General features: G+C 44.7%; 1 protein-coding gene across 2 annotated transcripts in view; it reads left to right on the top strand.

Annotated features, from left to right (window-relative positions):
• PRKCQ (protein kinase C theta) overlaps positions 1 to 13,914 on the top strand; it is a 56,146-nt gene that overhangs the window by 28,598 nt on the left and 13,634 nt on the right. For both annotated transcript variants that reach the window (XM_074538709.1, XM_074538710.1), the window contains exons 9-13: positions 234 to 363; positions 1,606 to 1,715; positions 1,849 to 1,966; positions 2,994 to 3,169; positions 6,621 to 6,794. In XM_074538709.1, the coding sequence (XP_074394810.1) occupies positions 234 to 363; positions 1,606 to 1,715; positions 1,849 to 1,966; positions 2,994 to 3,169; positions 6,621 to 6,794 (708 nt within the window). The remainder of the gene's footprint in view (positions 1 to 233; positions 364 to 1,605; positions 1,716 to 1,848; positions 1,967 to 2,993; positions 3,170 to 6,620; positions 6,795 to 13,914) is intronic.

Here is a 13,914-nt window from a genome sequence, read left to right as displayed (position 1 = left end):
ACAAGATGTTATTTGGTCAAGGCCAGGGATGAAATGACCCAATTCCCTCTGACTGCAGTCACTATGTATCAAAATTTGGGTTTGTGTGCCTGATAAACAATTTCTGCTTGGTAGTCATACCCAAGAATAAAAGAACAGTAGAGAAACCAACTTCTGTAGTACAGGTTTGTTTTTCCCCATGGCGCCGAGGTGGAAATGAGGAGTGGATTTTCAGCCTGGCTTTTGTCTTGCAGTTCCACAAGGAGAGGTTCAAGATCGACATGCCCCACCGCTTCAAAGTGTACAACTACAAGAGCCCCACGTTCTGTGAGCACTGTGGCACCCTGCTCTGGGGGCTGGCACGGCAGGGGCTCAAGTGTGACGGTGAGTCCTGGCCAGGGTGGCACCAGCTGGGCGTGGGAGGGGTCGTTGTCTTTGGAGGGTGGTAATCTGAAAATCCAAACCGCATTTATCGCCCTTCTCTGCAAAGCCAGTGTGAGGTGGCACCCAGGAGGGTTTCTGTGGCTGAGATGACCCCCGAGGTATTAAAAGTCTTTTTTCTCAGCCCTGTGACTGAAGAAGAAGTCGAAATTCCTCAGCTCTGCTTTTCAAGGTTGTTTATTTTCTCCTGTCTATTCCACTCTTTCTCTGACCCACTGAGATCTGTCCAGCAGGTTGGGTTGTGGCACAGTCCCTGCCCTTGGGGTGGTGTTGGCTTTTTATACTAACAACAACATGTACTTTATTTACAAGAATTTTCCAATACCTATCACCTGTGTTAGACAGTCTGTCTCTACTCTAAACCAATCCAGAAGTGTCATCATCACAGCAGAAGATGGAGGACAAGAAGAAGGAGAAGGATAGGACATGCCCAGATTCCTCCACCTTGCCTCTTGAACCCCCATTCTAAATCCCCAAAATTCTACTTTTTCACCCTGTAACAAATTAACTAGCATTCTACTCAAACTCTTGTGGCTTGTAAATCCTCACACAAAGTTGGTAATTGTTTCCATGGGCTAAAATCAAAGGCACAGGTGGTTTTGACTCCCTGCCAAGGTCTTTGAGCCCCCTGCCAGGGTCTGGAATCACCCAGGGCAGCCAGAGGAATGTCCTGGGTTCTGACAGCACCCAGGAGGGTGAAGGAGTGGTCTACAGGACTGTCCTTCAAGGAGGATCATTCTTCAAGAATGATCTGTCCATGTGTGAGAGATATTTGATCCAGAAGGATGATGAGTTGATTCCCAAAGAGACAAAGAGCATCACACTGACACTGTTCATCTCCCCGAATCACCCCAGTATGAACTGGCAAGCTCTATTTCCATTGTCAGACCCAAGACATTTCACTGTCTTCATCATTCCAAACCAATGGGAGGATCCTCTTCTGTGATTACAGTTTATCTCTGAGATGGTGCCTTGTAATTTTAGTAGCCTGTACCTGCAGAGGCTGATGGATGTGGAAATGAAACTTCTAGCCAGGAGAAAATACAAAAATAGTCTCCATAGGGAACCAAAAAACTCCCTGAGTGCCATCTCAGGAGCTCTTTAGGTGGCTGATCTCTGTCTCTGGCCAACACTTGCTCCTGCCCAACCCTTCATTGTTCTGACACCTCGTGTTCTCTCTTTCAGCCTGTGGCATGAACGTCCACCACAAGTGCCAGGCAAAAGTAGCAAATCTTTGTGGAGTGAACCAGAAACTGATGGCTGAAGCTCTGGCAATGATAGAGAGCACCCAGCAGGTAAATAGTTGAAGCATTTTTAGATTCTCTTCTAGATTTTGCCTTTTGTGAGTCACACTCAAGAAGTCATGGTGTTATTCATAAGCTTGGCACGTGATTTTGGCTCAAAACTTTGCTGGTTTCTGTGCCCCAGGCTCGCTGCCAGCGCGACAGTGAGCAGATCTCCAGAGATGGACCTCTGGAAATTGGCTTCCCTGTTCCTGTGAAGGATGTGACACCACTTCAGGCCCTGCCAGCATCAGGGAAAAAAGGTAACTCCTCCTGGTGATACAGGGCAGAGCTTCTTGTTGTTTGGTTGGTACATGGTGAGTTGGAGGTGACACGAGTGGGGAATTTATTGCCAAGCTCTAAACAGGATATTCAGGATATTTGGAATCCTTCTGATCACCGTGGCCAATTTTCTTTCTGATTTCACATTTTTGGATGGAGGTTGAATTCCAGTAGCTTTGAAAACCACTGGTAGGCCTCCACTTCACTCACCCAGGAGCTGATCTTGGTGTCACAGCCCTGTGTGGTACAAGAGCAGATGTTTAGGAGGGTGAGAGACTGTGCCCTTTGGACCCCAAGGAGAAATAAATGATGTCCCCATCTGTGTTTATTTGTGTTCTGTTCAAGTAGAACTGCCTGTGCTGATGTGAAGCAGTGAAGCCCCAGGTGGTTTCACATCTGTTTCACATGTGGATGAGTTTGCTGAGTAGTGTTCAGCATTTTAGAGCAGTTACAGCGACGGGATAAATCCAGTGAGGGGCAAAATCTCTCACAAGTTCTTATAAATCCAGGTTAGTGGAGTATTGAAAAAACTCAAGAGTGATTCCACTCCAGGCTGGCTCGAATGGTTGATCTGGAATGCTTCACATCCAGAGCAGGAGCACAGTGTGAAAATGCCATCCCACCTTTTCTCCTAGCTTTGCCTAGGGTTTTGAAAAGACCTTGAAAAATGAAACTGCATCATAATGGCAAGCAGCAAGAAGGACTGGAGAAAAGACAGATGGCCAGAAATTAAGGATTTGGTGCTATAAAACAGAAGGACAGATAAAGGAGTTTGTAAAGTGGTTTGTAAATTTTAAAAGAAGCTACTGAAGAAGATGCAGTTTCCACTGGAGTAAAGTTTCCTCTGGAGAGAAAGCAGTGTGGGAGCAGATCTACTCAGAGATGGCCACCACGCTTCCATTTGTCTAAAATACCCTTTTAAACCTCTAAGCAGAATACCTGTGAGTGTTCTGGGGATTTTCTGCTCCTGTCCAGAGGTTTATTTGGGTGCTTTGATGTGTGTTGCAGAGCCACAAGGCATCTCCTGGGAGACCCCAGTGGAGGGCACAGTAAAGGGAGAATCCCTCATAGAGTCAGACTTGGGAGAGCAGTCCCAGGAGCAGCAGGAGCACCAAGTGCAGTTAAAACTGACCATTGAAGATTTTGTCCTGCACAAGATGCTGGGGAAGGGCAGCTTTGGCAAGGTAAGAACTGGGACTGGGACACCACTGTGGGTATTTGCATGTTGCTTTGTGTGACATTAAATAGATCTGCTTTGAAGGGACACTTAGGGAAAAACATGGAATGGAATAATTTGGTTGGAATGAATGGAATCATTTAGCTTGGAAAAGACGTCCAAGGTTTTTGCATCCAACTGCTAACCCAGCACTGCCAAGTCCACCACTAACTGTCTCCCCAGGTGTCACATCCACATGTTTTTTGAGCACTTTCAGGGATGGTGACCCCACCACTTCCTTGGGCAGCCCCTTTAATGCCTGACCACTCTTCCAGTGAAGAAATTTTTTGTAATATCCCATCTCAACCTCCCCTGGAACTACTTGAGGCCATTTCCTCTTGTCCTGTCCCTGTTCCCTGGAGCAGAGCCTGACTCCCCCCGTCTGTCCCCTCCTGTCAGCAGCTGTGCACAAGGTCCCCCCTGAGCCTCCTTTGCTCCAGGCTGAGCCCCTTCCCAGCTCCTTATGGTGTTCCAGCCCCTTCCCCAGCTCCATTCCCTTCTCTGGACATGCTCCAGCCCCTCAGTGCCTTCCTTGTAGTGATGGACCCAAAGCTGAATACAGGATTTGAGGTGTGGCCTCACCAGTGCCCAGTACAGGTCACTGCCCTGGTCCTGCTGCCACACAATGGCAGATAAACCTCCAAATCTTCAAAGAATCCTTGCTCTGGCATGGCTGAATCCTGAACTCCATCTTCTCCTCACCTTGTCTTTCTCCCTGTCCCGTTAGTTGCTCTCTCATGACAGGACAGGAATGTCCCAGGCAAGGTTTCAATTTCCCCTTCTGTGCAGGTTGATGGATCCAGGATGTCGCAGACATCTTTTTGTGAAAATCCTTTCTTAGGATTTTTCCTGCTGAAGCGGGGAAGTTTCAGCAACAAAAGGTAAACAGTGATTATCTGCTGCTGTAAAATGCAACAAGTCCATCTGTGACTGGCCCATCTTAGATGTTTATAATTAATGGCCAATCAAGACAGAGCTATCTCGGACAGAGTCAGAGAGAGCTGCCTTTTGTTATCATTCATTCTTTTCTATTCTTAGCTTATCTAGCTTCTGAAGAAACCTTTCCTTCTATTTCTTTTTAGTATAGTTATAATGTAATATATATATATATCATAAAATAATAAATCAAGCCTTCTGAACATAGAGTCAACATCTCTTCCCTCATCCAAGAACCCCTGTGAACACTGTCACACCAGGATATCCCCAGAGAGCTGGGGAAAGGTCTCTGTACTCTCCCTCTTCACAGGGAGGTGGAAGCCTGAGCTGAGGAGCTGAGTGTGGATCAGCTCTGCTCTCAGAGCAGCAGGTCCCAGCTGGGAGCAGTAACTGCTCTTTCCAGCTCTGATCCGTGCGGGAGCCCAAAGCAAATTTTTCAGCAGCCAAGAATTTGTGCTTTTGAAATAAGAACCACTTGTTTTCAGTGGATTCTTTAATCCTGGTGAATTGTGGATTGTTCTTCCCCATTGCAGGGGACTCGTGTTACCCAGTGCCAGCACAGAGCTGAGAGAAGCAATTTCAGAGGGATTCCCCATTGTGTTTTCACAGCCAATAAGGAGAAGTAATATGGATCACATTGCCCCCATCTCACATCTCTCCAAGGGGGAAACTGTGCCTTGACAAAGGGCTGCTTTTTGTCTGCTAAATGATCTGGAGCAATTGCTGCAGCCAGCTTCTCCACTGGTGAAATATTTCCTGTGTTGGCCTTTCATACTAGAAAGTAACAGAATCATAGAATGGTTTGGGTTGAAAGGGACCTTAAAAGCCATCTATTTCCAGCTCAATGGATAGGGAAATTTTCCAGTAGAAGGTGTTGTGTCCACTTGTCATGTCCACAGTTTGCATGGGAGCCAGAGCTGAGGCATCTCACAGCTAAACCAGAGTACCCCAAACCAACATTCCAGACTGACCTGCAATCAAGAGTGTGGATATAATGGAAACATTTTTATTGGAAAGAAGGGATCTTTAGAGGTCTTCTTATCTAAACCATTCCTCAAGAAAGATCTAATGAGATGAGGTTGCTCAGGTGTTCATCTTGAATGCCACCATTGAAGCACATTCTGTACCTTCTTTTAGCCCTCATGCTGACATGGACTCTGCAGGCTTCTGCATCTCTCTGAAGTGCACATCTCTCTGTGGGTGTGGAGAGGATGGGCCATTTTGTGCCTTTCTGAAACAAAAACTCACCCACGAGTTTCCTGTGCTGGTGTCACTCCTGGTGCCCTCATTTGCTTGGAGAGAGATTCACTTCCCCATAGAGGGGACAGGGTGTCACATCTCAGTGCCTGAGGGGTCTCTGTGTGATCCTGGGAAGCTGAGGAGCAGATCCATGGGGATATCTCCCATCACCCCCTCTGGATGGGGTCTGGCATTGCCTCCCTGCTCCTTGGAAGCCACAGCACAGGTCACAAAGGCAGCACATTCATTCCCCAGCTTCCCCAGGAGAGCAGTGCCCAGCACAAACATGAGGGTAAAAAGGGAGCCTGCAGCATCAGCACTGTGAGCATTTCTGGTCATTCAGTGCAGAGACAGAGGGAGGCTCTACTCTCTGTCTGGTGCTACAAAGTGAAATGCAGCAGTAGCCAAAAGGGTAAATAAAACTTTTGTCAGGGCTAAAACGTGTCTGAGCTTACTCAGTAAATAGTGTCTGGCAGAGAACTTCAAAGACCTCTTTGAAGAGGTCTTTAAATAAATCTTACACATTTATTCAGTCTATAGAAACAGGGTCAGCAGGCTGTTAGGGTGAAGATCAGGACTGTCACTGCCTTCCAGGAGAGACTTCTTTGCTCTGTGGTCTCTAGAAACCCTTCTCTGCTGCTCTGGGTTTCATTTTCCCTGCCTATAAAAATAGACAGAGGTTGTAACTCCTCTGGGAGGTGTTTTCCCATTCTCAGAGAAGAAGTCCTGCAAAAGCATGGGACACCCAGCCTGTGTGCTCAGACCTGAAAACTGAGAGGAAGGAGAGAAAGACATCTGAATAAAACCAGTCCAGCTACTGGTGGACATCATTTTCCACCTGCTGAAGAGCTGGTGCAGGGTATTTGCATTTCAAATGCTGACACAGCAATATTCTGTGTTTTATTATTTGAAGTCAGAAAACAGGAAATGTATCTCAGGAGCATTTGCATGAGGCTGGTTTCTGTTATCAGAGGTGTTTGGCTCTCTGGCATGTCCTTTCCATCCAGGCATGTACCTTTCTCCTGTAATTGCCAAGATTTTCACATCCTTCTCTAGGGCTCAACTTTATAAAACTATTCTGTGTGGGTGAGGCAAACTCAAAGTCCTTAATGGCAGAATGGGGCCTTAAGCATCAAGGTTTTTAAGGTGTACCCCAGTGAATTCCCAGGAGCTCAGCTCCCACCCTCACATGGCTGTTCTGAGAGAAGATAATCCCTCTCTCTGAGCAGCTGTTTCCATTCCAGGTGTTCCTGGCCGAGCTGAAGAGCACAGACCAGTATTTTGCTGTGAAAGCCCTGAAAAAGGACGTGGTGCTGATGGATGATGACGTTGAGTGCACGATGGTGGAGAAGAGAGTCCTTTCCTTGGCTTGGGAGCACCCATTCCTCACTCATGTCTTCTGCACGTTCCAGACCAAGGTAAGACAAGCATCTGCCACCTTCTTCCACAGGCTGAGAATGCTTTACTGAAATACAGATGCTTGGTGAAGGGCTTCAGCCTGCTGGGGTCCACCTGGGACTTGAAGTGGTGCTCAGGGAAGGGATCTTCAGATTAAGCACTCAGAAAATAGCTCCAGAAATTTAATCTACTTTTCCCACATCAATCTGGGGATGGGATGGTGTATTTGAGGATTATGGCATCCAAGAGTCATTGAGGTAAAATCTGCTGTTAAAATCTGCATCCTGGTACCCTGGGCCAAGGATGTGCCAAGGCCACAGCCAGGGTAAGGATGACACTGACTCCTCATGGAGTTATCTGAATATCTTGGACCATGGAGCATTGTGCTGCAGCTAGCCTGGATCAAAGCCAACTCAAGAAACCCTGGTTTTGGAGGATAAACATGCTGTGATTCACTTCTTTGCCCCCAGTTGTTGTTAAATGGCATCAGACACTGGTGGTTCTGCAGTTCAGAGCTCCTGAAATCTCACTTGTGACTCCAAACTAAAACTGAAGTGATATTTAAGTAATACACATATTTCCATGGTCCTACATGCCAAAACTGCTCAGCTTCCCAGAGCCACCACCAACAGCCTTAACACCAAAGCACACACAAGGCATAGAAAGAAACCATGGAGGGCTTGTCTTTGTCCAACCTACTCAAACCATTCCTGAGAGGTGGTTGATATCTCTTAGCTCAATTTCAGAGCAGCACTGTCTCATGGCTGCTTGTTCAGGGGTTTGTTTGGATGCCCCCAGTCCCTGCTCAGCCCCAGGGTTTGGTGGCACAAGGCCCTGCTCAGTGTAAGGTTAGGACCTGCTCAATGGGAGGTTCTTCTGCAGGGTCAGGAGAAACAAATACAACCTCTGTGGCACATCCCAGTCATCTGTGGATGTGCACCTGTTTAAAGACAGGTTAAATTTATAACAGGGAACATCTGGGAACTGCTGTAGGTGATGCGGCACTGAGCCCAGGCATTCATGTTTAACCCCTTTGGGACTGACAGTGGGGATAATGTGTGCTGGGAATGAATCCTTTTAACTCCCTACTTGAGGAGGGCTGGTTTTCAGAGGAAAATATAAATGCCACAACTCCAAAAGCAAGGAAGATCAATATTTAATTGAAGAGATAAAACATTGACAGCAGTCACAGCTCTGTGAGGGAGTTTTTACTCCAGGGATTGCTGCCTGTATCTCCAGAGGGATGCTGACTGAAGCCAGCAGCAGAACCATGCTGTCTGTGCTCCAGCCTGGTCTGGGAGCTGTAGGTTCACAGAGGTCTTAGGATGAAGGAAGAGATGAGAATGTTTCAGAAGGCTGATTTATTATTTTATGATATATATTATATTAAAACTATACTAAAAAAATAGTTATATACTAGATATATATATAGTATATATATACTAGTACTATATAGTATATAGTATATAGTATATAGTATATAGTATATACTATATACTATATACTATATACTATATACTATATACTATATATATACTAGTACTACATATATTACAATATTATATATATTATATATATACTATACTATATACTTTTATAATAGTACATATATATACTATATATATATACACACTAGTATAAAACTATACAAAAAGAATAGTAACATACTAAAACTATACTGAAAGAATATATTATATTAAAACTATACTAAAAGACTCCATGTTTCAGAAGGCTGATTTATTATGTTATTATATATATTATATTAAAACTACACTAAAAGAATAGAAGAAAGGATTACATCAGAAGAAGGATTTCATATATTCTTAGCTAAAGAATAGAAAAAGAAAGAATAACAAAGGCTTGTGACTGACCAGGCAGTCTGGACAGCTGGACTATGATTGGCCATTAATTAGAAACAACCACATGAGACCAATCACAGATGCACCTGATGCATTCCACAGCAGCAGATAATCATTGTTTACATTTTGTTCCTGAGGCCTCCAGCTTCTCAGGAGAAAAAACCCTAAGGAAAGGATTTTTCATAAAACGTGTCTGTGATAGTAGGTCAGGGTCAGGATGGTGCAGCAGGGACAGTATGCAGTTCTGGGTTCAGGCAGTGCAGGCATGCAAGTGTCCCCTTCCCTCATGAGACCACAGCAAAAAGAGGAGAGGCCAAATGGAGTCGTGTTTGGATCCAGGTGGGATTTACTGACTGTTTAAGGGGAAAAACTGAAGGATGGCAAAGCAATGAGTGCCTGAAAGATTCATGGGTGCCAGGCTAGAAAAGCCAGATGGTTTTTTTTCAGCACTTCAGGGCAGCAGCACAGAATTGTCCTCCTGTCATGGACAAAGAATTCTCATCCAATCTCATCCCAAGCCATCCCTGCCTCTTTAAATCTGTGTGATCTCCCCATCTTGGCTCCACAGAGAGAGAGGAGCTGGGATGGGGCTGCCCAGGCCAAAGCTGCTCTGGGCTCTGGTTGATTTTCTCCCCTGTATTTTCTCCCCTGACCTTTGCAAGACAGCAGGGATCACTCAGGGCAGGAAAATCACCCAGAGCTGGGAGCTGTGACAACCTTGGATGGTCCTCCAGGGCTTAAAGCACTGTGACTGTCAGAATGTCTTTTATGGCAATCGTTTTAGGATCATGGAATGGTTTGGATTGGAAGGGACCTTAAAAATCACCTATTCCCATCCCCCTGCCACGGGCAGAAGCCACAGCACTGCTGTGTAGAGTCCCTCTATGGATTTTAATATTGAAAATATGACATTTTTTTGTTTCTTGGAGTTTCACTGGATAGATAAGTAAACAGAAACACATGTGCCAATGCCTTTCTGAATCCCTCATGCTTTGGCTTCCTGAGCTGCTCCAGGTGCTGTGTCTCTGCAAAGGACAGTAAAAACAGGAATATTCCTGCACCAAAGCAAGGACCTCAATAGTCCACATGTTTCCAGAGGGGGAAAAATTCCTTAATCTGTTGGCAGCTCTCTGAGCTCTGGGATGAGTTTCTTCCTCACTTCCACCCAGGTAATGAGTGACTGCTCAATTATATAAATCTGGATGGCTCTTCAGACAGGTTTTTTGGAGTCTGAATGATCAGTGCTTTCAAAACTCTGAATACTTTTCATGTTTTATTGCATGAGAATAAATGCAAGCCCAGAGTGTTTGGGGGTTTTTTTTTGTCCAATCTCTTTTTGAATTTTTCTGTTTTATTTTACTGCAGTCATCTTTGTATCCAGATATTCAGCTGGCATAATTACATACTCTGAATTTTAACAATAAGCTCAAAGAGCTATTCTGCTATTCTGCTGTATTAGATTTAAAGGGATGCTGTTATGTTAAAGAGGAGGAAAAATATGTTTATAATTCTGTGAAATCCCAAAATCAGTAATGCCAAAAGAGTGACTAGGCATCCCAGAGCTTATGTTTTATTCGTTTTTGCATTTCACTGATCTTCTGCCATAAAAATAGGCTTCCCCTTTTTGAAAGTCACTTTTATTTCTGTTTCTTTACCTCATTGACGAGGTTTTATTAACACCCTTTACCTAAATGCAAATTAAATGTTGAGGCATTTTGACTTGCAGCAAGAAATAGCAACAGAGAAGATTATCTCAACCCAAAAGAGAAGTAATCGTTACTGCAATTTAAAAGAAAATGTTACAGAAATGTTTATTTTCTGCTTTAGTTTTGTATTATATTTTTTCTTCTGGTGGTGAGCCTTTTTCTCATCCTCTGTTGCCCTTGTGTTCTTAATACTGACTGAACAATCTCTTACACTGGCAAGAAGGAGAAAAGAATTGTAAAAGAAGTGTGGTCGTAATTTGAAAATTCTTTGTTTTCCATGAGTATTTTCAGATTTCTCAGTAAAATATCTCCTCAGAGGTTACTTCAATTCCTGAAATTATTTTTTTTCCAAGCATGATTTCAGTTTTCTTCTTTCTCTGACTGGCTTTTGAGGGGCAGGGCTGATTTCTTTGCCCTGAATCAGAGCATGGGGTTGGCATGGGGGCATTTCAGACCCTTTGGATGTTCAACTCCTCTGCCTGGTGGTACCATGGATCTCCTGAACATCCCCAGCTCCATCCTTCTGCTTTTTCTTGGAAATATCTGTCCATCCCTGTAGCATTCTGAGTACTTTGAGCTTGGAAAAAAGTCTGATTCAAGGCCAAATTTGAAGCAGCTGATGGGAAATTTTAGGAAAGCTCTGAGGATTTTTCCTCTTGCAACCAACAGGCAGGAAAGCTGGCAAGGTCTTGTTGTTGGATCCTGGCCAAAATTTCAACGTGGTTTAGCAGAAATAGCAACATCTTAACAGAGTTTTGGGATTTCTACAAGGTTGTGCCAGAGGAGGTGTGAGCAGCTGTAATTAAAATATCAAACGTGAAGTTTTTGTAAGACACTTCTAGGTGATGTCAGCCCATGTGGTGTGAACTGGGGGAAGGAATTGGCCAGAAAAAGAGGAGGATAGCTCAGCAGTGGGGGTTTTTAAAGTAAAAGATGATTGCCATATTCAATACACATATTGTCATTGCCGCCCCATTGTCCAGCCTGAGGAAAATCAGCCCACAATGCCTGAGATTTCTAAAAATCTGCAGTCTAGCTGCACTTTATCCTGAAAAAAAATTACTTCCTAAAATAAAAACATTTAAATTTTTTTCTGTTTTTCAACTGCTAAAATATTTACTTTTCGTGGATTTGGCTAGTTTTTGTTTCATTTCATTTTTGGTCTGGTGATTTTATTTTTTTTTAATCCACAAAACTTCAGACAAATCTTTCTCTAGCCTTGAGAAAATCAGTCTCTCTCCAAGATTCTGCTGGACACTGATAGGGAAAAGCACTTCCTCTTGCAAGGCCTGGGCTGATGGTGCCTCAGTTTATCAGTGAGTGATGGGCTCTGTCTGCTCTGAGTGTGAGGAAAGGTCTGGGGATCTCAGAGCTCGAGTGGAAGCCAAGTCTGCACCTTCCTCTCTGCAAATGTGTTTTATTTATGTGTATAAATATATCCCTGTGCTTTGCACCAAGCAGATGGGCACACCATGCTGAGCATCCCAAATGAGCAGCTCAAACAGCCAGGAATGCTGAGAGTGCAAGGATTAGAACAAGGAATAAACACTGAGAGAACAGGCTGGATTGGATTATTGGGCAGCTCTAAGAAATGCTGCCATCTCCAGAAGATTGGCTGACATTACACAAGAGGGTTGGGAAAAGTATTTAAACCAAAAAACAGAATTAAAATTTGGATTGCTCTGGTGCAAATTCCAGTGCAGGTGAAGGAGTAACCCTGTGTTAACTGTTCCTTGTGACAGTGGACACACTGAGGACTGCATTTCCCTCTTTCCCACTGGATGGGATGCTCTGATGGGATTGCAGCACTCAGTGATGTGGTGGAAAGGGCTGGAGAGGTTTTTGGCTGCCAACTGTCCAATGAAATAAAACAGATCCAAGGTGTGGATCAGCACCCAGACTGTGCTGAACTGCATGGAAAGGTGAGAGCAGAGCCAGCTGCAGGAATTGCATCATGTCCAGCCTTTCTCCTGGCCAGGGACAGCCTAGTTCAGTGGGAATGCAGCAGGATTAGGTCACTTGATCTGGAACCTTCTCCAGGTGGAGATATTTGTTAGGGTAACTGATCTAAACACAGGTAAAGCCACACTGTCCTGCAGCACTAATTATTCTGACATCCATCCTCCTGGAATCCCTGGGAAGAAGAATTTTCGCTCCTCGGTAAATGGTGTTAAATTGTGTATTTGTATGTATGCAAGAGCTTTCAAAATGCAAAGAAAACAAAAATCTGAAAATCTCTGCAGGAAAGTGCTCTGGAGGGCTTCCAGCTGGTTAAAGGACTTTAAGAGCCTATTAAAGGATGTACCTTCAAAAGATCCATTTAAATGCTGCCTGCTTTATACTCATTGTTTATAAAGTTGAAAGCATCTCTGATAGTGCCTATTCGTTCTCCCAGCAGTGCAGCAGAGCAGGTTGGTTTAACCCCATCCCTGCCATGTCCTGGAGAGGGAGCAGGTGGCTCTGTGGGGAGGAGCTCAGCACAGGCACTGAGAGATTGAAAGGGCAGGGAAGTTCTGCAGCAATCCAGGCTTTCAGCACTGGCTGGTCTGGGGAACAGTGTTATTTTGTGTGCAGGAGCTGTGTTATGTTGTGCAGGGACACTGCTGCCATGTCTGTGTGTTGTACAACCTCATGCTGTAGGGCTCTGTCTGCTGCAGGAGCAGCATTTCACCCTCCCCCAGAAGAGCTTGTCCTGTTCCCAGTGCTGCAATGGAGAAAGCCTCTGGGAGATGGTCTAGAAGTAGGTAATGGCTGATTGTCTTGGTTTGGAAAGACAGGTGTCTGCTAAGGAAGGCAGGAGCCTCCCCTGAAATGGAGAATGTAAACCCTCCCCACCTCTCCAAATTGCTATAAATTTTAAATTAAGGGGCTCTCAGGCAAAAATATGGGAGCAGGAAATAACAGTTCTTTATTAGGAAAGGAAAAATAAAAGAATAAAATAAACAATGCAGTGCACTGGAACAACACTAACAGAGTCAGAACCCAACCTGACACCCTGTGGGTCAGGGTCAGTCCCATTGCAATTGTGGCTGCAGCCCTCCTGCAGTGTCAGGGGTGGTTCTGTTGGAGCAGGGATCCTGTAGAAAGGTACAGTCTTCTTCTGAAGATCCAGGGAAGGAGGCAGCTGCTGTTCCTCTGGGAAATCCAGTGGAGAAGCCGTGCTAGTGTCTCAAAAATCTCTGGATTATATCCAGATACGAATGCTTGGCTCCTCCCTCTGGGCTCACATCTCCCAATGGGATGCTGTAGTTCTTATCAGCCATGCAGTGTCATTCAATAGCTGTTATCAGCAGATGTCCCCTCTCAAGGGAGGAGTGGTTGTGAGCACTCAGAGAGAGAGATAAGGCAAACTGCCCACTTGACAAAAGATAACCTGTCATACAGATTGCAATTAGGAACACTGATACATGGATATTTGTTGTCATCTTATTGCAGGGGTTCCGTACTTTTGTTTCCTATCACAAAAGTTCCATACCTTCTTGGTGTTTCTCATGGTCAGCTCCTCCCAGCACTGATTCTTTCTCCTTCACAAAGCAGCCAACTGACTCCCATTCCCTTCTCACCCACCCCACTCT

The sequence above is a fragment of the Zonotrichia albicollis genome, chromosome 4 (genome assembly GCF_047830755.1).
Source record: "Zonotrichia albicollis isolate bZonAlb1 chromosome 4, bZonAlb1.hap1, whole genome shotgun sequence".
Taxonomy (NCBI): domain Eukaryota; kingdom Metazoa; phylum Chordata; class Aves; order Passeriformes; family Passerellidae; genus Zonotrichia; species Zonotrichia albicollis.
The sequence above is the reverse complement of the archived record's forward strand: the minus strand, read 5'-3'. Positions and strand labels throughout refer to the sequence as shown.